Raw genomic sequence first — 24,190 nt, 5'->3', positions numbered from 1 at the left:
CATTGCATATTAAGTCTGGTGTTTCTTAGTTCTTGACTGGTAGAACACGTGGGGCCATTATTGTTGCAAAACTATTTGCAAATGTGTAATCCGATCCACAAATGTGTCACAAAATCTGTGTGTCTGTAATTAGATCCACAAATGTGTAAAAAAAAAAAACTCCATGTGTGTAACTGTGTGTCTGTGAAAATCGGGCCATGCAAGACGATCTATTTATTAATGTTCCTGCTCTCTGAAACAGGAAAAACAAAGTTGCCTCCTGATTTACACACCATTTCTGACCGAGCACTTTTTAAATGAAAGCTCAAGACTTATTTACTTAAAATGGCTTTAAATACATAGTGGTGCTGTGACATGTTTTGCTATAATGTGTTTTTGAAAATTATTTTGTTGATTGTTTGGTTTTATTCATGTGATTTTTCTTTTCTTGTTTACTGAAAAGCACTTTAGTCACTTTTTGGCTGCTGTGAAGGGCTATATAAATATATGTTGATTGATTGATTAACTGATTGATTGATTTGAATACCACTTTAGATGTATGTGGCATTTATATGTTTACACGTGGAAATCAATTTTGGAAATCTGAAATTTTATTCAGCAGTGGGCATGTTTTAAAAGCTCTAAAATCACAAAGGTCCACAATATTGATCCCTATCATGCTAAAATGAATTATATATATATATATATATATATATATATATATATATATATATATATATATATATATATATAGTTAGCATATTCCAGCCCTTTTTTGTTTATATATATATATATATATATATATATATATATATATATATATATATATATATATATATATATAGTTAGCATATTCCAGCCCTTTTTTGTTTATATATATATATATATATATATATATATATATATATAGTTAGCATATTCCAGCCCTTTTTTGTTTATATATATATATATATATATATATATATATATATATATATAGTTAGCATATTCCAGCCCTTTTTTGTTAATGTCAAAAATTACTGGTTGTCCACTGAGTAAAAAGTATATGCATTGAGTACTACAGCAATTTTGTTTGTTATACCTTCCTTTCTTTATGTCCACCAAGGACGTAATCAAATCATCTGTGTTTATTTATTGACCTGTCTGTCTGTCTGTTAGCAGGATTACATCAAAACTATTGTACAGATTTTGACAAAATTTTCACCACAGATAGAGATATTAGACCATGGAAGACTCCATTAAAATTTGGAGGTTATCCCTTTATGTATAGGGTTTTAAGGATTACGTCAAAACTTCTTCACGGATACGATATCACAATGAAAAACCAAGATCAGGAAGACACTATTTTGTTTCAGCTTGTGAATTAAATATCATATTGCAACATCTTGATCAGTCAGACCATTCTGGATCAGTATGAAATTACTGCACTATGTTGTGGAATCCGGTTTCAGGTAAAGTCCAGGTCACGATGTGAATCACATATCTGTTGTTTTGAGTCCTCGTCAACCCTTGGCGGATGTCAGACATCTCAAATTGCTCTTGTCTGGGTTTGCCTTTAAATCTTGAAAAACCTGCCATTGATTTCTCAATAGAGTCAACCAGGTTTCACTCTTCATGTTCATCCTTAAATATATGCTTATGAATGAGTCCTGTTTTATTAAAAAGTTTCAAAGAGGCAGGGGTGCCCCTTAAAAACTAGGTTGATATCATTAATATTTGTGGTCTGTTAGAACAAATTATAATGCACTCTAAAAAGTAAATGGAATACATCTTTGAATAAAACAAATGTATTCAAGTTCATTTTGTGAGATGACCTTTATATTATATTATTTTTTTGGCCGTGTGGCTCTGTCGGACTGAGATTATTCCCTGAACACAGGAGCACATTCAGGCCGATTTGTTACGCATCAGGTTGTCTGATGACTTCAGTATTGCCGTCTAAACCCCTGAGTTATTATTAGCTGCCTCGCTGCTCCTTTTTAGGCACAGTTTTTAGGAATAAAGCCATTTAGAGCGCAGAACAGGATCAAAGGTGACCACAGGGTTACTTTTTTCCAGTTGGGTAAACCCCCACGCTGGTGTGCAAAGTCATCTCTGCACCTAATTACAGGGTATATAAAACATGTGACCAAAAACAGAATCTCTTAGCCGGCTGAGCTGTGGAAACTTTTTTTTTCTTTGACTCATGTCCATCCTCACATCTCCAAGTAACGACGAGGACAAATATAAACTTTTGCCTTCGTATTTTGACCGTGGAAACATAAATAGCGCGGTCATGAACGCGCTCTTCTGTGGAAATGTAGTCAATGTTGGAACAAGTTGATGTTGAGTTATTAAAGCTACAGTGTGTGCAATTTAGTGTCACCTAGTGGTGAGCCTGGAGATTAAATTATGCTGACACTGGGCATGAAATTGTTTCCCTTCATGTTTTCATTTGTGCTCCTTTTGATTTTCTTATGAAAAGCAGCAACGATGAGCCTCCAAAGGGGATTCTCAGACTGCATGTATCCTGGACAAACCCTCCATGATGTCACCCGTAGCTTTTCTGTAGAGACTCAGAAGACGTATTTTGAAGGGCAAAAAATTGCTTATTCCATCTACGTCATGCCAACTCAGAAATGAATACAGCGGTGATGGCTGAGCGAGACCGAAACTCAAACACACCCATTTATTCGAGCTACTGAACAAGCTATAGTAACATGCTAACCTTGGTTTGGGTGTTTATTAAATCATATTTTTGCGGACTGGACAGTGGTTCTCACAACATGCGGTTCTGGTGTGAGCATTAAAAATTATGACCAACTAATATCCTTAATATTCATAGATTTACTGGACCTACCATTATCAAAAGTGCCACATGATCCATTTGGACCAATAACCACACAACAAGCCATACGTTACAGATATTTGTAATGAAAATGCTCAGGTAACACAAAAAATGTCCTTCAGACAACTAGAAGGTGTGTCACATAAAGCAACCACACCCCTATTTATGCATAACTTTATGTTGAGATAAAAATCCATCAGCTGTACAGTTGTCATGGAGTGGGGCGGGGCGACTAGCTTTTGAGGCCGAAGCAGTTTATCTTCCCACGCTTCAAGCATGTTTATTTCTGCTGTAAAGTTGGACATTTTAACATGAGCTTCTATGGGACCCTGCTGCATCCTCAAGCAGCCAGTCAAAGATCTGCAACTTTTTCCTTCTTTCTCTTGAGCCTCATTTTGGTTGGCTGACACTTACCACTTGTCCTCCGCTAGCAGTCGGTAGGCAGTGTACAGGTAATCAACCACTGAGTCCTCTTCTTTTCTCTTCAGTCTTCCAGCCATGCTGCAAAATCCAAAGACAGAGTAAATCTGAAAGATAGAGGTCGAGTTTTTTTGGGCTACTATACCAATATGGCGGCCTTCATGTGGGGGGCCTGCTGTAGATATCAAGGTCTCATTCTCAGCTCATGAAAACCCATCAAATCATTGATACAGGTAATTCTACACGAATGAACAGATGGTTATGGATGTTAGAATCTGCACTTGCTTCAACTATGTTAATATGCACGTTTAAAAGTTAAGGGAGAAACAGAAGCACATTGTTTGCATTCAGAAAATACTTTAATAAAAACAGATAGATTTTTCATTCTTCCTTTATCTCAACACTTTCACTTAAAACATGTTTTTCCACGTGCACATCCCAACATCACTTTCTGTTTTCTTCTCACATCCTCAGCCTTCTTCCCGAGCAACATTTCAACATCTTATTACCATGACAACCGGATGATGAAGTTACATTTTTGCAAACTTGACACAGCGTGAAAAGAAAAGGACTTCTTTCAATGGATCTGACCAAAATATTGATGAGATTAAATTTAACTGTGATTGTGCAGAGTGTAATTATAAAGCCAGGGGGAATACAATAAATATTTCTGTATATTACAAATGTAATTGTTCAGGATCTGCCCCAAACATCAGGAAAAAAATAAGTTCATGTTTAAAAAAACTACCAATTGTACATCATATGAAGGACTTTAAAATGTCCTGATTCCATTTTTTGATGGACTACCTTCTTGTGAATAATGGGGTGGGACGGGGCAGGGGTGCCACCAGGGATTTTGGTCCCCGTGAATAGAAATCTTCCTGGGCCACCCCCCATATTATTTTGTCAGTATTCTAATTGTATTAGAGGCCTCTTTGGGCCCCTGTTAGTCATGGGCCTCTAGAATCCTTTCCTTATTCACCCCTTTTTGGTACCCCTGGATTGGGGGGTAACTTGTCTCCAAAAAAACACAGCAAAGATCCACAAAAAAATGACAGTAAAAATATGTTTGTGCCCAGGGGAGGTGATGGTCTAGTGGTTAAGGTGTTGGGCTTGAGACCAGAAGATCCTGGGTTCCCCGCCTGACTGGAAAATCACTAAGGGCCCTTGGGCAAGGTCTTTAATCCCCTATTGCTCCCGGTGTGTAGTGAGCGCCTTGTATGGCAGCACCCTGACATCGGGGTGAATGTGAGGCATAATTGTAAAGCGCTTTGAGCGTCTGATGCAGATGGAAAAGCGCTATATAAAACCAGTCCATTTACCATTTAGAGAAGTTTTACCTTTCTAGGAACGTGGTATATAAGTGCAACATGAGTGACTCCAAAGTGTCGGCTATGCACCAGCGCATTTGCGGCAGGATTGGAGAATTGAAGTTGTCTTGGTAACACTTTACATTTAGGGTACATGAATTATTATGAATTCATGTATCAACTACGCAGTACTTTATCTCTCATCTGATGAATCATCAGGAATTAATCATCTTTCATGTGCCTTTAACTTTACATTCCACTGTCCTTCCAACCGACTTCCAACTATTCCGACTTTATTATGCAATTAAGCTTAAAGCTTTCACGTTTATTAAATCCATCGCACCCTCAATAGATAATTAGCAGCCCACATGTGTACAAGAGGAATACATGACTTAGCTATTAATGGATTATCTTAACCCTTCATAGTTAATGGTACATTCGCATTCTGACAGTTAGCCCAGCACTTACTGACGGTGAGTGAAAAGTTGATTTACGTCGATCAGCGACGAGGTTCGCCAGACGGTGCAGGAACTAAGTCGAAGTCGGTTGACCAACGCTGATGTTTGTCGTGGTCCATAAAAAAAATTTCAGCTTGCTTAAAATCTTAGACATTCACACTAAGAGACTTGAGCAGCAAGAGTTGAACTCTGCTACCGCTGCATCACCTCCGCTAATAGGGCGTTACTGCTCCATTTGCCTCCGCTGGCCAATATCGTAAGTTTCTCTGAATCCCTTGGGCACGAAGAAATATGTAGAAATCAGATGAAATGTGCATATGTGCAAACCTGTCTCAAATGACGCACCAGTAGCAAGTGATGCAATTGCAGAGTTACGTTGAGTTTATTGAGGCTACGTCACAAACATTGAGTCAACGACGAGCTCACCAAGCTACGCTGGTGTCCGAGACGTCTGCTACCAAAGCGCATGCTCTCCGATAGCGAAAGTTGAACCACTCCTACAGTAAGTCAGTCAAACATCAAGCTCCACCTGTACAATGTTGGCTTCAACCAAGCTGCATCCACCTGCGATGAAGACAGGAAATTTGGACCCCTGGAGAGAACTTTCTCTGGTTTTTCACAGAGATTTTTGAGAATCTGCCACGTCGGACAGCATCAGCTGCTCCACATCGTAGCATGAGTGGGCCCTCAGGGTTTGGTCCAGTGTGTCCAACCTTGCTCCATCTGGCAAATGGTATTTTATTCCCTTGCATGTTGGCAAAGCAGCGACAGCAGGTATTGTTTACAGTAGTGTGTGTGAGTGTGTGTGGACAAGGGAACTCAAAAATGGGTGGACAGATTCCCTTCTAACTTGGGGGGAACATTGCTTGGATAGATGTCTAGAGGTGGTCAGAATTTTAAAGAGAAACAGTCTGAAAACACCTCTTTTGTATATCTCAACAACCAAGAAGCCTAGCTAGATGACAGAAAGCATATATTGATCAGCAAAATGTGTGTGATTGATTGGTATTAATGAGTTCAAAATGAAGTCAAAGATGTCGTATTAAAGTCACACACAGTCAAATACACCATTACAGAAATGTATATTTACTTGTGCATTTATATTATGGTGTGTCGAGCGTGCAGGCGTATGCATCCACCCTCTCATGCCTTTCAATTGTACTTTGGCTTTTTTAAACCACAAACTGCTGTGCATGTGTGTGATCAGAGGAGTGAGTCCGTGTACATGCGTTATTTTCAAGTACAAACTGATGAATCGCACACTTTTCCGTGGAGTGATCATGCACATTTGAGGAACATTTCATACACAGCAGTGATAAATGAGCGCTCAATTCTGACCTTTTGTCTGGAGCCCAAGTTTTACAGGACACTATTCCAGTGTTTTCACAACTTTTATGAAAATCAGCTCCTTTCCATTTGGTTAGCAGAAATAATGTGTCTATTCAGTTTTAAGTCAAATAGGAAAAAAAAAAAAAACATTGCCCGTGTGACAGCTACATGTACCACACACTCCTATTCTTCTGTGTGAGGCTCATGTAGGCATCGGAGTTCAGGAATCTGGGGCACGAGTCTCGTTCCATCAGCAGGTACACTTGTCGCTGAGCCTCGTCAAAACACATGGGAGTCGGTTTGTCCAAAGACTTCTTGATGGCCTCTTTAATGTGGTGGTCCACGTTTATCTACAGCACAGAGAGATACAACACACATGAGGCAATGAGGTGACATTAGCAATGGGAAAATTATCCAGACAATCTGGTATCCAAAAGAAGGGACAGGCGTTCTTTTCAGTTTGAGAACATTTCCCAAAGTGCACCTTGGCTCTGTCAGTGCAGGTGAACATAATAACAACTGTAACTGTAGGAAGACTTGTTAGAGCACATATATTTGCCATTTCTATCCCTCCATCCTTTTTCTGAACCCAGCAATTGTAAGCGTATCGAAGCGGTCATTAGCCGAGAGGCAGGGTACTTCCTGGACTGGCCACCAGTCTGTCACTGGGCCACATATTGACAGACAAACGTATTCAAACTCTACATTCATTTACACATATCGGAAAGCCATTTCTAACCAACTCTAGATTTCAAAATCATCACTTCAAACAAGTGTACGTTAAGTACAAGTTAGTCAGATGTGTCACCAGTTTACAAAGGTCTGGAAGAAGACCCAAACTGTCACCGTCAGATGAGAGGAAAGGTTAGGGTGTTCAGGAACAACAAAAGGAACCTCCAAGGCTCAGGCTGCTGGAACACCAGCATCACTGTCCACAGTGAAATGAGTTTTACATCTCCTAGGACTGACAGGGTGCTAACCAAGACAGAAGCCCCTGTCCCAAACTTGACACCTTGAAGTTAGACTTAAATTTGCAACTGCCCACATGGACAAGCCAGATGCCTTCTGGAGAAAGGTTTTATGATCAGACGAGAAAAAGCTTTCTAGCCACGATGACAATGAAGAAGTATGTTTGGATGTGTAAAGGTGAGGCTTTGAGGAACACTGTACCAACTGTGGAGCATGGTGGTGGTAGCATCGTACTCTGGGGCTGTTTTGCTGCTGGTGGTACTGGTGCACTGCACAAAGTTGATGGAATAATCAAGAAGAAGAAGAAGAACTACCTCCAAATTCTTCAACATTACCTCAATTCAACAGGTCAACAAGCTAGATGTTCCAACAGGACATGATCCCATGTCAAAACTGGATACAGCAAGCTAACGTTAAGTTTCTGGATTGGCTTCTGTGTAGGCTCTCAGTTGTCCAGGTGGTTTCCATAGTAGAGAAGCTTGAATCTTCGACTGGACTGGGTTGCTTGACGCGAGGACGTTTCGCTTCAAATCGCAGAAGCTTCCTCAGCTAAAATTCTTGCTCTGGTAGTCTGACTTCTGTCTTGACTCTAGTAGGGAAGAATGAATTTTAGCTGAGGAAGCTTCTGCAATTTGAAGCAAAACGTCCTCGCGTCAAGCAACCCAGTCCAGTCGAAGATTCAAGCTTCTCTACTTTCTGGATTGGCCTTCACATATCAGTATTCAAAGTAATCCACGCACTCACATCTGCAGTCAATATGTCACCAGTTCACCAAAGCTGCATGTCTTTGGAAGCAGAAGGAGGGAACGCACACAAACACGGGAAGAACATGCAAAATCCTCCTTTATAACAATTGCACAAGCACAAAACAGGAGCTAAATAATGTCCATGACCATTTTAATGCATACATTGTGTGTGATGAGCCTCTTCAGCCACATACTGCTCCTTCCCAAGTACAGGACCAACAGACTGAAAAACTCCTTTGTCCCTCAGGCCATCAGACTGTACAACTCCTCCCTTGGGGGGAGGAGGAGTAAAGACAGGGGACGGGAAGGAGAGGAACAGTAGCAGCAAACAGTATTTCTGGTATTCATATTTATAATTTTTTTTGTACTTCTGTATGCTGCTATACAATACTGTTGGAACCTCAATTTCCCTGAGGGAGTCTTCCCAAGGGATTAATCTATTCTAATCTATTTATAAAAACAAATTGGACTGCAAAATGTTCACATATGCACACAAACTTAATAACTCATCTCATCTACGTGTGCTGTATCATTAAGAATAAATTGCCATTGTTAGACGTGGTAGTGAGCAATAATTATTCCAGAGCCAATGTTCCATTGTTAAATATAAAAGTCGACCCAGATCATAAAACCCCACGTTTAATCAGTGCAACACAGCCAAATGAAAATGAAATGAAATGTAAATATATTAGTGACAGACGTAACTAACTGAACTGAAACACACCGTTTCCCTCCTGCAATTTGATATGAAAAAATGGGCCCATATCTTTTTTTTTTTTTTTGCTGCTCAGATCTTAAGAGAGATTTTATTTTAATAATCACAGTGGCACGACGACATCAAAGGAGTGCAAAGGATGTCGGATGATTATAGATAAATAATTGTCTGTGATTCAATTATTGATAATTGTCTATGATAATAATTCAACCCATCCTCTTCATCACAATTGCTAACAGGTCACGCGTCAGACTCCTGCAACAGAAAATTAATTCCACAAGGTAGAACAAGTCTTTCACGCCTACAGCAATTAGATTGTACAACAACAGATATAAACTCTACGGCATTTTAAATTATCAGCACACTTTATATCTTAGCACTCAACCATTTTATTTAGTCACACACGTTTGTCATGTTTTTAAATGTTGTTATTCTTTGTCTATCTTGTTTTAGTTTTAATGTTTTGCATTTATATTTTTAATGTTATGCAGTAGACATGAATTTCCTACTTGTGGATAATAAAGTTTACCTTGACTACTTACTGTCTTATTGGTAAGATTGCATTCTGGTTCTTGTGGTGAGCTTGTTGAAGCTTATTAAAGTTATGTCTCCGGGAGGGACTCAGACTCAGAGCTGCTGCTTATTTGCATCGAAAGGAGCCATTTGAAGTGCTTTGGGCATCTGGTGAGGAGACCTCCTAGTCATCTTCCTAAGGAGGTCTTCCAGGCACATCCGAGTGGGAGGTGGCCTTGGGAAAACCCAGGACATGCTGCGGGGTTTATATTTTCTAGTTGGTTTGGGAATGCCTTGGGATCCCCTGGGAAGAGTGCAGGACTTGGCAGAGGAATGTGAAGTGAATTAAAAGCATTTATTGTCATTGAACTGATTCCAGAACAATGAAATTAGGGTCGCAACTCCAATAAGTACTTATAAAATATATAAAAAAAGTGACACAATAAAATACACTTGCAGCAATTTAAAATACACTTTGTGTAGGATTTGCTGCTTGTTCTGCTGCCACTTTGAGCTGGACCCAAAATGAAAGAATGCCTCAGTCCAATCTTACATTTGGTCCACCAGATCAGGATCGTATACCCACAACTACAAAATCACAGGATACATATGCAAGATTTTTCTGATGAAGATTGATACTGTAATTTTGCAGAAATTAAAAAAGGTTTTTGGAGAGCATGTCCATCTTCTCACTTTCATTTATACAGTGCATAATCCGAGCGCACAGTCAAGCACATTGAGTTCATTATTAATGGGTGTATTCTGTGCGCAACATCCTTGGGTCCTGGAAGATAACTGGTCCATCCTCACTTCATGAAAGTTACCATCTAACTGCCACCGCCAAGTGGAATGTGGGTGATTCTTTGGCCTTCTGCTGCAGGTGGGGGCCTCAACATGGAGGCATCTTGGATGCTGGATTATAGACCGAGAAACGCACCACAAGGCCAAATTGTCACATGAAAACACATGATATCTACAACATATGCTTATGTCTGCTGGACCAGTCATGGATGGCTGCTCCAGTTACAGAGGAACTGACACTTAACAGATCCATCAGCATACAGTACTTTCTGGAATAGGGGCTAAAAGATTGTACTGCAATGAGTTTGGTTCCTTGATGGTTAAAGATAAAGAAAAGTTATTTGCTCTTAAATTAGGCTTCAACTTTGAAATATGGGAGCATTTTAATGCAGGATCTGAGCTGACACCCCCCCCCCCCAAACAAACAAACAAACAAACAAACAAACAAACAAACAAACAAACAAACAAAAAAAACAAGCAGATTTGACAAGAAATATCCACTTTCTTTCTTTCCCCATGAGCCATCATCCAGCCTGACTGACCTCTCTGGAAGCTGCAGGATGGATGAACTCCTGGTAGATCTGCTTTGCTTTACAGCAGAGCTTCTCCTGTGAGGTGGTTGCCCTGAAGTTTTCACAAGCTAACCAGAAATCAATGTTTTCGTCGCTAAACTCAGACTGCAGAAAGGCACGGAACGCTGCCAAGAACCCTGTAAAACACAAGCACATGATGACTGAACTCTGGGATGTCATCAGAGAAGTCAAAAGAACATTAAGTAGACACAAATAAAAGAGATGCCAAAGCAGCTGAAAGGAAAATCTGCAATTTTACTTTCCTCCTCATTAAGTAGTGTATTTGTTACGTCACTGATGTTAAAGGGGGCAATACACAATATTAAGAACAGTGTTATCATTGATATTCTCTGAAAAATGGTCAAAAAAGCCCCCACCCCCCCCCCAAGAAAAAAAGACAAAAATTCTGCCAGTATATGTAAACTTTTGAGCACAACAGTAGATCATTATTCCAAAGTGCCAAAAATTCTTAATTATAATAGAAGATTCTACTTATTAGCAGGGTTGGGTAGGATTTCTTTGAAATGTAATCCAAAAGTAATCAGATTACAAGTAATCCAAATGTATGTACATACATACATGTAATCCACATGTATTCTTTCAAAGTAATCCTACCCAACCTTGCTTATTAGATGCCAAACCCTACCTGTGGGACACTAGGTCACATTATGCAATGCATAATCACGAATCTGTTATGTGTCGGACGCAGCTCGGAGAACCGACCAGCGTTTGAAGGACCCAGTATGAAATAAGCAGAGCACGGTACAAAGGCTAACTGAATTTAATACATAACAGTGATACAAAAATAACAAAGTGCGGTCTGGCGTGGTGCGCTCCCAGCAGCGCTAACGGTCCGGAGCCAGAAGCTGTTCGGACCCAAGGACCCCGCCGACACCCCCCAGGTGGCCGCAACAAACCGAGTCTGTGAAAGGAGAAACCATTATGTGAGTCCACACTCTACACACAGAGAGAACACTTAAAGGTGTACAAACAGCAAACACTTCCTGGCTTGATTACTAATCAACTTCCCAACCTGCAGGCATGGAACATCCAGTTCACAAAACTCCACTGCAGTGGAAGTCGATACATGACTAACATACAGCTCAATATAATAAAGGTGTGAGGGACACCACATTTACTGACTGTATAAATGTTAGTCACAAAATCTAACGTACCTCAGGAAGTGTGCTGACGAGCGTGAGACCTCACCCCCTCCTCTTTCACAGACCGTGCATCAAACCTGGACGTTCTCTGCATCCACTGATGATGAGATGGCTCCCGAGACGACGATCTCACCCGTCTGGTCACAAGGTCGAGTCTCTGGCAAATACACACTGTGCACTCCAGTCTTAAATGCCACCATGTTCCAATCCATGCAGATGCACCACAGCTGTGAGTCCTGATGAGCCGCAGGTGATCAGCCTCAGGTGATCAGGGTGAGGTCCTGATAAACTCAGCAACACAGCCACTCAGTCCCAAATGCAAGCCAGCTGGAAGGAGAAACAAAGGACAGAAACAAAAAGGCAGCCAGGCCCCCCCAGCCATATAACAGAATCATAGTTTTGAAATGCATATGTCAAGTTGTGATGCCAAGTGATATTAGAAGATGCTGCTGAGCCAAGTCCTACCTATGGGATGCTTGGTCACATAGTGCAAGGTGCTACACCACATCTGATGCGATGCATCATTATTAGATATTTTTGAATGGCATATGTCAAGTTGAGGTGGTAGGCCACACGTGGCGAGATGGTTGGCCACACATGACAAGATGTGTAATTACGAGTCATAGGTTTGAACTGCATATTTCAAGTTGAGATACTAGGCCACACATGACAAGATGTGAAGCCACCTATGACGAGATGCTAGGCCACACATGATGACATGCATAATTACGAGTCATAAGTTTGAACTGCATATGTCAAGTTGAGATGCTAGGCTACACATAACAAGATGCTAAGCCACCTATGATGAGATGCATAATTACGAGTCATAGGCTTGAAATGCATATGTCAAGTTGAGATGTTAGGCTACACATGACAAGATGTGTAATTACAAGTCATATGTTTGAAATGCATATGTCAAGTTGAGATGCTAGGCTACACATGACAAGATGTGTAATTACGAGTCATACGTTTGAAATGCATATGTCAAGTTGAGATGCTAGGCTACACATGACAAGTTGCAAAGCGACCTATGATGGGATGCTAGGCCACACATGATGAGATGTGAAGCCATCTATGACTGGATGCTAGGCCACACATGATGAGATGCGTAATTACGAGTCATAGGTTTGAACTGCATATGTCAAGTTGAGATGTTAGGCCACACATGACAAGATGCGAAGCCACCTATGACGAGATGCGTAATTATGAGTCATAGGTTTGAACTTCATATGTCAATTTGAGATGCTAGGCTACACATGACAAGATGCAAAGCGACCTATGACAGGATGCTAGGCCACACATGATGAGATGCGAAGCCATCTATGACTGGATGCTAGGCCACACATGACGAGATGCGTAATTACGAGTCATAGGTTTGAACTGCATATGTCAAGTTGAGATGTTAGGCCACAAGATGCTAAGACACCTATGACGAGATGCGTAATTACGAGTCATAGGTTTGAAATGCATATGTCAAGTTGAGATGCTAGGCTACACATGACAAGATGTGAAGCCACCTATGATGAGATGCATAATTACGAGTCATAGGTTTGAAATGCATATGTCAAGTTGAGATGTTAGGCCACACATGACGAGATGCTAGGCCACATATTACGAGATGTGTAATTACGAGTCATAGGTTTGAAATGCATATGTCAAGTTGAGATGTTAGGCCACACATGACAAGACACTAAGGAACCTATGATGAGATGCTAGACCACACATGACGAGATGCGTAATTACGAGTCATAGGTTTGAACTGCATATGTCAAGTTGAGATGTTAGGCCACAAGATGCTAAGACACCTATGACGAGATGCGTAATTACGAGTCATAGGTTTGAAATGCATATGTCAAGTTGAGATGCTAGGCTACACATGACAAGATGTGAAGCCACCTATGATGAGATGCATAATTACGAGTCATAGGTTTGAAATGCATATGTCAAGTTGAGATGTTAGGCCACACATGACGAGATGCTAGGCCACATATTACGAGATGTGTAATTACGAGTCATAGGTTTGAAATGCATATGTCAAGTTGAGATGTTAGGCCACACATGACAAGACACTAAGGAACCTATGACGAGATGCTAGACCACACATGACGAGATGCGTAATTACGAGTCATAGGTTTGAAATGCATAGTCACTCCAGTAAGATTCAAACTGGAAGGCTCTAATTAGCCAAATCCTGTATATGGGATGCTAGTTGACACACTGCATTATGCTAAGTGACATATTACGAGAAATCAAATTTAAATAGTATATGTTGTGTATTGATACATAACAGAAAGACAAAGTCACGATCAGATGATGCAAAATCATTATTCCAAAATACCACATCATACTGAGGCAGGGGTGGTGGCCAAGTGGTTAATGCGCTTGGTTTCAGTGCAGGAGGTTCCGTGTTCAAATCTCACCCCTGCCACATTTCTCCATGTAATGTGGAGTTGCGTCAGGAAGGACATCCGGCGTAAAACCTGTGCCAATTCAACATGCAGATCCACCTTGGATTTGCTGTGGCGACCCCGAGTGCAAACAAGGGAGCAGCCGAAGGGACCACATCATACTGATAAGATGGTTTCAAGAGCGTGTTAGACGATGCTTTTTATTAGTATATTACAAGATGCTACATCATAATAATAAGATCATGTGACATTATGATCCATCAGACATTAATAGTGATGTGTTGAATATGCAATGTTTCCATCCCGATGACAGGAAAACATGAGGAGAAAAAGAAAAGTGGCAGATTTTTGTTTGCTTTTACTTGTTTAAGTGGACTTCTGTAGTTAAAAGAAATACACAACTTAATTTTTGAAAAAGTAAATAACTTTCTTACTTTCATTCCACAGCATTTTTTCCAGACTTGTGTAGAGTTTATGGTCTGCATGCCAGCTGCAGAAGAGAACCCCGACAGGTTTATTATGATACGATGAGAACAACGAGGTACGTTTTGCTCGTACAGTACCTGAGTTCTGAGGGATATGTGTCAGACGTTTTACTGACCATAATGTGCTGGATGTCCTTATGTCCTTTTCTGTTTAAAACAATATCAGTCCTGTAAAATTGATGACATTAAAATTATATATGTGCTCACAGAATTTTAAGTTAATATTTTCTGAATTGAGATGAATAAAATAAGTATTAAATAACAAGTTGTAGAGATACATTTAAGAAATGGAGCCAGAGTACTAAAGAAAGTCTTAACATTAATCGGCAGTAATAATTGTCTGTCTTACCTTCTGGGCTGCTTCTCATTTTGCATTAGATGTCTAATGTGATAGAAGCGAATCTTTGAAAACAAAAGTTTGGGCATTTTAACATAATATCCTGTGAGAACGCTTGGTGTGTGTGCAGATATGAATCTCCTGTGTTTGTTCTTTTAATCTGCCGGAACAAGGCGTGTTAGCGGTGACGCTGAGGGCCTGCTGGTACAGGTTTAGAAATGCCATTTGGATCAGCACACAGTCTGATTCTGCTTCACTCTGTGACTGTCGTTACTGACTCACAGCTGGAAAGTTCCTGCACTAAAATTAACGTAAAGAAATCAACATATAGTAAAAAAAAAAATCTTGAAAATATTTTTTCTTGGCTACATGTTGATGGACGCACATTAATCATGTCGCATCTGTATGCACATTCACTGACAACTCAAGAAAGTCTTAACCTCCAACATACAGCACCACAAGATCCCTTATGGCATCCTTGAGATCAGTAGTTCCCAAAGTGTTGCCTCATTTTTATTACTAAAAGAGGGGTTTTACTATTTCTGCAACCTGAGTGGATAGTGGAAGTGGTTGATTGCATTGTAAAGGAATGTCAGCTACAACATTCTGGCCATGTGGTGAATTTCCACGTAGAGAGAGAATAGGAGTGGGCCTAACACAGACCCCTGTGGTACCCCATATTTTACTGGAACAAGATTTCAAGTAAAATTGTTATGCAAAGCATGGTGAGAGTGACAAAAAGTAAGATGTCAGCCATGAGACAACATTTTCAGTATTGCCAAAATGATTCTCAGGCATATCCAGCAATATACATTGATTGACCCTGTCAAACATGGCACAAAGATCTAATAAGATCTAATCCATCAGCAGCAGAAGATCATTCACCACTTTAGTAAGTGCTGCCTCCGTGGAGTGGCACATTCTAAACATTGACTGCAGGCGCTCAGAGAGATTATGATCCAGAAACTGCTGTAAAAACACATTTTCAAGAATTTACACCAAAAGAATATATTTGATTTTGGCAAGTAATTTTTAATGAACCCAGATCTGAGTTAGGTTTCTTCGGAACAGGTTTGACACTGCAGCCTTAACTCATATACACACAGAACTGGTTTTCACCATTAGATGACACTAGATTCTGCAAACTGTATCTTTAAATGATGTACTTATTTTTTAATAATTACAGTGACACCAAACAGGAGCTGGATAAATGAAACCTGGACATGACAACTGTACAGCATGAAAATGCAACATGTGCACCATCTGTGTTTCACAGATTCTTCTTAAACTGGGGAAGTTTCCACACGTCATGTGACCTGTACAGTCTGACAAGACATTATCTGAATGATAATCTGTCCTGTGTCACATGAACACACCACGTGTGTATAACCACATACCTGCCCTCTCACCTCAAAGCTTTCATCCTGCACCCTGTGACACAATCAAATGGTAGCAGAGGTTTTATCAGACACAGAGAGGCATTGTTCTCCATCGCTCTTGCTGGTCGGGAGGAACATGAATTTGGCTGACTTCAAACTTTCCGCAGTGGAGATGTCAGAGGTCAGCTCCTCAGATTTGGCTGGAAAAAATTCAGAATTGTAGAACTACATGTTTCTACCCGCCATGCAAATTATGAGTTTCCAATTACTCATAGTCTTGGGAATAGAGAACTTCAAAATTTGACCTCCTAAAAAAGTCAGATGACAAACAACATATCCCCCCCCCACACCCCCCCCCCCCAAAAATAAAAAAATAAAAATCAGGGGCTCATTATTCAAATCAATAATATTTTTTTTCTCTGTAGGAAACTAAAAAATTACAGTGCACCTGTAAAGTATTCACAGTGCTTCACTTTTTCCACATTTTGTTATTCCAAAGTGGATGGAATCCATTTTTTCCTCAAAATTCCATACACAATACCCCATAATGACAATGTGAAAAAAGTTTAGAGATTTTCTGCAAGCTTATGAAAAAAAATAAAAAATAAAATCACGTGTACATAAGTATTCACAGCCTTTGCCATGAAGCTCAAAATTGAGCTCAGGTGCCTCCTGTTTCCACTGATCATTGTTGACATGTTTCCATGGCTTAATTGGAGTCCACCTGGGGTAAATTCAATTGATTGGACATGATTTGGGAAGACACACACCTTTCTACATATCAGGTCCCACAGCTGACAGTGCATATCAGAGCACAAACCAAGCATGAAGTCAAAGGAATTGTCTGTAGACCTCTGAGACTGGATTGTCTCAAGGCACAAATCTGGGGAAGGGAACAGAAACATTTCTGCTTCTTTGAAGGTCCCAAAGAGCACAGTGAGTTTGGATCCGCCAGGACTCTTCCTAGAGGTGGCCACCCGTCTAAACTGAGCGATTGGGGAGGAAGGGCCTTAGCCAGGAAGGTGACCAAAAACCCGATGGTCACTCTGTCAGAGCTCCAGCATTCCTCTGTGGAGAGAGGAGAACCTTCCAGAAGGGCAGCCATTTCTGCATCAATCCACCAATCAGGTCTGTATGGTAGAGAGGCCAGACGGAAGCCACTTCTTAGTAAAAGGCACATGGCAGCCCACAGGGAGTTTGTCTCAGAGCAGAGAATTTTGTTTCTCATGGTCTGAAACTCCTTCAGCTGCCTTTCAGAAAAGATTGACCTCTTTGGCGTGAATACCAAACATTATGTTTGGATGAAACCAGGCACCATCTCTGCAGTGAAGCATGGTGGTGGCAACATCATATTGTGGGGATGTGTCTCAGTGGCAGGAACTGGGGGACTAGTCAGGATTTAGGGCAAGATGAATGCAGCAATGTACAGAGAAATCCTGGATGAAAACCTGCTCCAGAGCGCTCTTGACCTCAGAATGGGGCGACGGTTCATCTTTCAGCAGGACAATGACCCTATACACACAGCCAAGATATCAAAGGAGTGGCTTCAGGACAACTCTGTGAATGTCCTTGAGTGGTCCAGCCAGAGCCCAGACCTGAATCTGATTGAACATCTCTGGAGAGATCTGAAAATGGCTGTGCACCGAAAGATACGGTAGGGGTACCAAGCTTGTGGCATCAAGTATTGAGCAAAGGCTGTGAATACTTAATGTACCTGCGATTTCTGTCCCCTTCCCCAGATTTGTGCATCCAGACAATCCTGTCTCAGAGGTCTACAGACAATTCCTTTGACTTCATGCTTGGTTTGTGTTCTGACATACACTGTCAACTGTGGGACCTTATATGTAGACAGGTGTGTGTCTTTTCCAAATCATGTCCCACCAACTGAGCTGACCCCAGGTGGACTCCAATTAAGCTGCAGAAAGATCTCAAGGATGATCAGCGGAAATAGGATGTATCGGAGCTCAATTTTGAGCTTCATGGCAAAGACTAAATACTTATGTACATGTGATTTCTTTGTTTTTTTTTTTTAAATAAATTTGTAAAAATCTCCAAAACCTTTTTTCACATTGTCATTATGGGGTATTGTGTGTAGAATTTTGAGGAACACAATGAATTTCATCCATTTTGGAAAAAGGCTGCAACATAACAACATGTAGAAACAGTGAAGCGCTGTGAATACTTTCCGGATGCACCGTAATTGAGGTTTAACCACCTGAGTCAGAAGGCACGTTGACACACATCAGCGTGGAAAGAGAAAACCACCACAGAGGTCCATCCCAAAGCATGTCTGTCGAGCTGCATGTGCACACACAAATCTGTCATTACAAAGCACACTCTCTTATAAAAGTCAGATTTAATGGCTGAGTATTCACACCCACACCTGTTTGTTGTTTGACTAATGAGCTGACTTGCACAATGATTTACTGAAAGTTTGAGTCACTGTTACAAGAAAAAAAAACAAAAACAAAACAAGAGCCATATAAACTTAGAAAACGTGCAAAATAACATCACATAAATTTAAGAAATAAAATAATCAGTTGATTAATGTCAAATTAATGTACATGATATAAGATGGCCATACCTAATTATCAGTACAATTTCCCTCATTCAATATAACTTAAATAAATTGAATCAGATCATCCTAATTTATTTATACTAATAAACAAAATACCAACATGTTTGATATAAACCATATAAAATATATTAAAAATACCCAGTTGCAGAACAAAAGCAGTCGGACTCAGACAGACAGTTGGTCTGGGCCTGAATTACTCAGAAATATGATTCAAAGAGGAGTTGCATCATTTCTAAAAGATGCTTTAGCATTTCTCCATCAACAAACCTTTTTTCCTCACCCTGTCTGCATATATAGCGATGGTAAATGCCAAACTGGCAGAACCATTTATATACATATATACACATACAAGCAATGTGTTGTTGCAAGACAGATAGAATGTAATGCATAAGTGAACGTGGTGTGTGTGTGTGTGTGTATGTGTGTGTGTGAGACCTTCACCTGCCCTTCCTGATTAGCCTATAACATTTTATTTAAAGCTAAGAGATAACTTCTATCAGAGAGGGCTGACCACCAAAACAACATGAAGACAGACAAGAACGAAAGACAAGTGGTGACAGTAATAACTGTGAAGTGATGGAAAAATGTGAGACACCACAGAGGCAGAACCCCAACAATAAAACATACCAGGATAAACAACGACACATGTACAAGCAGTGACAGCAACAGTCTGTTGTCTAGTTAGTGAGCATCCATACCCTAATCTAGGACACCAGAGTCTTGATCCGCTTGACAGCACCCAAAACCAAATTCTGGCGACGGCCACAAACACATAACCATCCACACACAGAGACCCAGATCACAGCTAAATATCCAATCACTACTGTAGCTGGTGTGTTGGACCAAGGCAAAAGCACAGAACCTTACCATATGACGTGGAAGACTCTGGCATGCCAAGAGCCATACGGGAATTACATGCAGCAGATGGAAATGGGTCTAGGATGCAGGGCCCCAGGAGAAACAATGAGAAGGAGGACAGTAAAAGGGCCCAGGGGTCAGGAAGGGTACCAACCAGGGCCACCGGGGCAGCACGACAAACCACCAAGGGAATGGCCCAGGCGACGCAAGAATGCACCCCCCCCCACCCCACATGGAGGCACAGGAAGCAACCCAACACACGGGGAAGCACACAGGGCGCCGGCGTAGGCCTACAAAAGAGGGTACCCCAGAACCACACCATCCAGGCCAAGGCCCCCAAAGGGAGGAGTGCGTGACGGCGGGGACAAGGGGCCAAGGAGCCAGCACAACCGAACCCAAAGCCCGGGCAGGGACCACCAAGAATGTCGACCCTTAATAAAATTAGTTTGTCCTTATTACTGGTGGCGATATTTTTTCCAAACAGGATGCCAATGCCTTGGCAATGATTTTTACATCAGTATTTATTAATGATAGCAGGCGGAAATTATAGGTCAGAATTCGGCCTTTTTCTGGTTTCAGTAGAAGTTTTATTGCTGCAGTATTCATATAAGGGGGAATCTGACCTTTGGTCCAAATTTCTGACAGTCCTAAAGAATAGTGGAGCCAGTATCTGCCAAAAATGCTTCAGGAATTCAGGAGGAAAGCCATCCGGGCCCGGAGCCTTGCCATTAGACATTTTATTCAAAGCTGCATGTAGTTCTGTGATAGTTACAGGCGTGTCTAATGGTGCTCTTTAGATAGCTGAGGTAGGTTTAGATTGTCGAGGAATGACTGGATATATACTGGATTAGGTGTATTCTCCGATGAGTATAGATTACTGTAGTAGTTCTTCAATTTCAATTTATTTTCCTTTATATAGCGCCAAATCACAACAGAGTTGCCTCAAGGCGCTTCACACAGGTAAGGTCTAACCTTACCAACCCCCAGAGCAACAGTGGTAAGGAAAAACTCCCTCTGAGGAAGAAACCTCAAGCAGACCAGACTCAAAGGGGTGACCCTCTGCTTGGGCCATGCTATGAACATAAATTACAGAAACTCAAATATTCTTAAATATCTGATTAATTTTGTGTGACAACTGTGTAGAATTTCCAGCTGGATCCCTGATATATATTATTCTTGATTTTTCGTTATTGTGTTGTAATTGATTTGCCAGAAATTTACCTGATTTATTATTATGTTTGAAATTATTATAGCTAGGTCGTTGAATGAGGAACTCCATTTTTTTCTATATAATATTGTCAAGTTGGAATTTAGTATTATTTAATTGAGTCAAAGTTTGATTATTTTTTAAATGTTGAATTTTTTCTTCAAGGTCATTTTCTAGTTTTTGTTCCATTTTTTTTATAAGAAGAATATGAAATAATTTTTCCTCTAATTACTGCTTTTCCTGTTTCCCAAAATAAGGAAGGAGAAATACTCAGAGAGTCATTTCTTTCTATAAGGTCCGCCCACTCTCTCCTTATGATTTTATCAAATTCATAGTCCTTTGAAAGCGAGGTGTTAAAGCACCATGAGTGAGACGGTTTAAGAGTGGATTCTATTTGTACAGAAAGTGACACAGGAGCATGACTGCTGAAAGTGATGGAATGAATTTTAGAATTAATTTTGGGAGTTATAGAATTACTAGTGATGAACAAGTCTCAGTGGCAGGAACTGGGGGACTAGTCAGGATTTAGGGCAAGATGAATGCAGCAATGTACAGAGAAATCCTGGATGAAAACCTGCTCCAGAGCGCTCTTGACCTCAGAATGGGGCGACGGTTCATCTTTCAGCAGGACAATGACCCTATACACACAGCCAAGATATCAAAGGAGTGGCTTCAGGACAACTCTGTGAATGTCCTTGAGTGGTCCAGCCAGAGCCCAGACCTAAATCTGAACAGGAGGTCAGCTCTGTGGAAAAACAGGTTGCTGATTTCCTCCTATCTAAAGGTATAGAAATGGATTTAAATAACATTGAAGCGTGCCACCCTCTGCCCCGGAGAAATGACGGTGATAAACGAACCGTCATCATGAGATTCATCAACAGAAAACACAAAACAGCACTGTTAAAACAAGGAAGAAAACTGAAAGGGACAAACGTATTCATCAATGAACATCTCACCAAACGGAATGCCGACATCGCCAGGAAAGCACGCTTCTTAAAGAAACAGGGAAAAATCCAGCACACATGGACTTCAAACTGTAAAATATTCATCAAACTGAACGGATCACCTGAACAAGCAAAAGTCATGGCAATAAGGAACATCGAGGAGCTGGACAAATATGAACAATAGTGTTTCTTAAAGTGAGGATCTGGACAGATATGACCAATAAAGTATGAGGACACAAACACATCACAACACCATGACACAGACCAGAGGAACCTATTCATCTACTACCTATTCATCTACATCTGGAGACAAGAAGGATATAACTCAAAGGATTGCTGATCATGGAAAAGTAGAACTGAGAACATTTAAATACACAGACCACAATGTACTGGACTTGGAGCACGATATAGACCCGGACAATAATTTCTTCTCAAATATCAATGACAGTTGTTGCTATTATACAGATGAACAGTTTAATCGGATCATTAAAACGGATAACAAATTATCAATAATCCATTTCAACAGCAGAAGTCTATATGCAAACTTTAACAACATTAAAGAATATTTAAGTCAGTTTAAAAAAATATTTAACATAATTGCTATATCAGAAACATGGATCAATGAAGATAAAGGAATGGATTTTGAACTGGATGGATATGAATTTAATTGTGTAAACAGAAAGAATAAGAGTGGAGGAGGAGTGGCTGTGTATGTGGATAAGAACATGGATTATAAAATAGTAGACAATATGACAACTGTGATTGATAACTTATTAGAATGTATAACTATTGAAATATGTGAAGAAAAAAGCAAAAATGTATTAGTCAGCTGTATATATAGAGCACCAGGATCTTGTATTGAAACATTCACTGACTGTATGGGAAAAATGTTCTCAAAAACAAATCGAAAAACTGTGTTCATTTGTGGTGAATTAAATATTGATCTGCTCAATCCAAATAAGCATAAAATAACAGATGAATTTATCAGTATAATGTACAGTATGAGTTTATATCCAAAAATCACCAGGCCAAGCAGAATTACATCCCATAGTGCTACTTTAATTGATAATATATTCAGCAATGATATTGAGAATAACACTGTGAGTGGATTATTAATCAATGACATTAGTGATCATCTACCAGTTTTCATCGTTTATAATAGAAACCATCGGCGGAATCAGCCAGAGGAGAAAATAAAATACAGGCGAGTGCGGACAGAGGAAAACATGAACACACTAAAGAAGGATTTACAGGAGCAAAACTGGGAAAAGGTATACAGTGAAAGTGATGTTGATAGTGCATATGAAACTTTTTTACAAATATTTACATCATTATATGATAAAAATTGTCCAATTAAACAAGACTACAGAAAACAAAAAATCCAAGCTCGACCATGGATGACGAAAGGGTTACGAAATGCATGTAATAAGAAAAATACACTGTATAGAGAATTCATAAAACTAAAGACTAAAGAGGCAGAAAATAGATATAAGAAATACAAAAATAGATTAACTAATATTATATGGGTATGTAGGAAGGAATATTATAGTAACATATTATATAATAACAAAAACAATATTAAAGGAATATGGGATATATTAAATAGCATTATCAAAAATGGTAATAAAAAACAGAGTTACCCTCAGTATTTCATTGATAATAATGTCAAGAAGGAAAATAAGGATGAGGTAGTCAACGGTTTTAATAATTTTTTTGTAAATATTGGACCAAGCTTGGCAGAAAAAATTCCTGATTCCCAACCTGAGGATTGGGATAATAATCTCATAGAAAGAAATCCCTGTTCAATGTTCCTCACAGCAGTGGATGGAAATGAAATTATAGACATTGTGAATAATTGTAAATATAAAACATCTACCGATTTAAATGAAATTGATATGGTGGTGGTAAAACAGGTCATTGAATGGATTGTAGAACCATTAACATACATCTGTAACTTATCATTTCAAACCGGTAAATTTCCCAATCAAATGAAAATAGCTAAGGTTGTGCCGCTGTATAAGACTGGGGATAGACACCACTTCACAAATTATAGACCTGTTTCTTTGCTTCCACAATTTTCCAAATTATTAGAAAAGTTATTCAATAATAGATTAGACAAATTCATAATAAACATAAATTACTTACTGATAGTCAATATGGATTCAGAGCACATAGTTCAACATCACTTGCAT

General features: G+C 39.8%; 1 protein-coding gene and 1 long non-coding RNA gene across 4 annotated transcripts; both read right to left on the bottom strand.

Annotated features, from left to right (window-relative positions):
• Positions 1–6,006: 6,006 nt before the first annotated feature.
• Positions 6,007–15,295, bottom strand: LOC117518331 (regulator of G-protein signaling 1-like). Of its 3 annotated transcripts, none has more exons than XM_034179435.1 (5): positions 15,045–15,295; positions 14,774–14,842; positions 14,645–14,700; positions 10,610–10,776; positions 6,007–6,673 (listed from the first exon to the last, which is right to left on the bottom strand). In XM_034179435.1, the coding sequence occupies exons 1-5, from the start codon at positions 15,119–15,121 to the stop codon at positions 6,488–6,490; spliced, it is 555 nt and encodes a 184-aa protein (XP_034035326.1). In that variant the 5' UTR covers positions 15,122–15,295; the 3' UTR covers positions 6,007–6,487. The 3 variants fall into 3 exon arrangements, with proteins under 3 accessions (XP_034035326.1, XP_034035327.1, XP_034035325.1); XM_034179436.1 differs by having other exon boundaries at positions 14,812–14,842; positions 15,045–15,283; XM_034179434.1 differs by having other exon boundaries at positions 14,774–14,863; positions 15,045–15,279.
• On the bottom strand, positions 12,652–14,270 carry LOC117518334. Its single transcript, XR_004562954.1, has 2 exons — positions 13,229–14,270; positions 12,652–13,078 (listed from the first exon to the last, which is right to left on the bottom strand). It is a non-coding gene; the product is annotated as an uncharacterized LOC117518334 (long non-coding RNA).
• Positions 15,296–24,190: the final 8,895 nt, after the last annotated feature.

The sequence above is a fragment of the Thalassophryne amazonica genome, chromosome 10 (assembly GCF_902500255.1).
Source record: "Thalassophryne amazonica chromosome 10, fThaAma1.1, whole genome shotgun sequence".
Lineage (NCBI taxonomy): Eukaryota > Metazoa > Chordata > Actinopteri > Batrachoidiformes > Batrachoididae > Thalassophryne > Thalassophryne amazonica.
Note: the sequence above shows the minus strand (reverse complement) of the source record. Positions and strands in the feature narration are given on the sequence as shown.

Coding starts and splice junctions, on each gene's coding strand:
- LOC117518331 (XM_034179434.1), bottom strand. CDS start 15,121: ATGCCCAAACTTTTGTTTTCAAAGATTCGCTTCTATCACATTAGACAT. Junction 14,864..15,044: donor AATGAGAAGCAGCCCAGAAG/GTAAGACAGACA, acceptor TCAATTTTACAG/GACTGATATTGTTTTAAACA. Junction 14,701..14,773: donor ACATATCCCTCAGAACTCAG/GTACTGTACGAG, acceptor TCTCTTCTGCAG/CTGGCATGCAGACCATAAAC.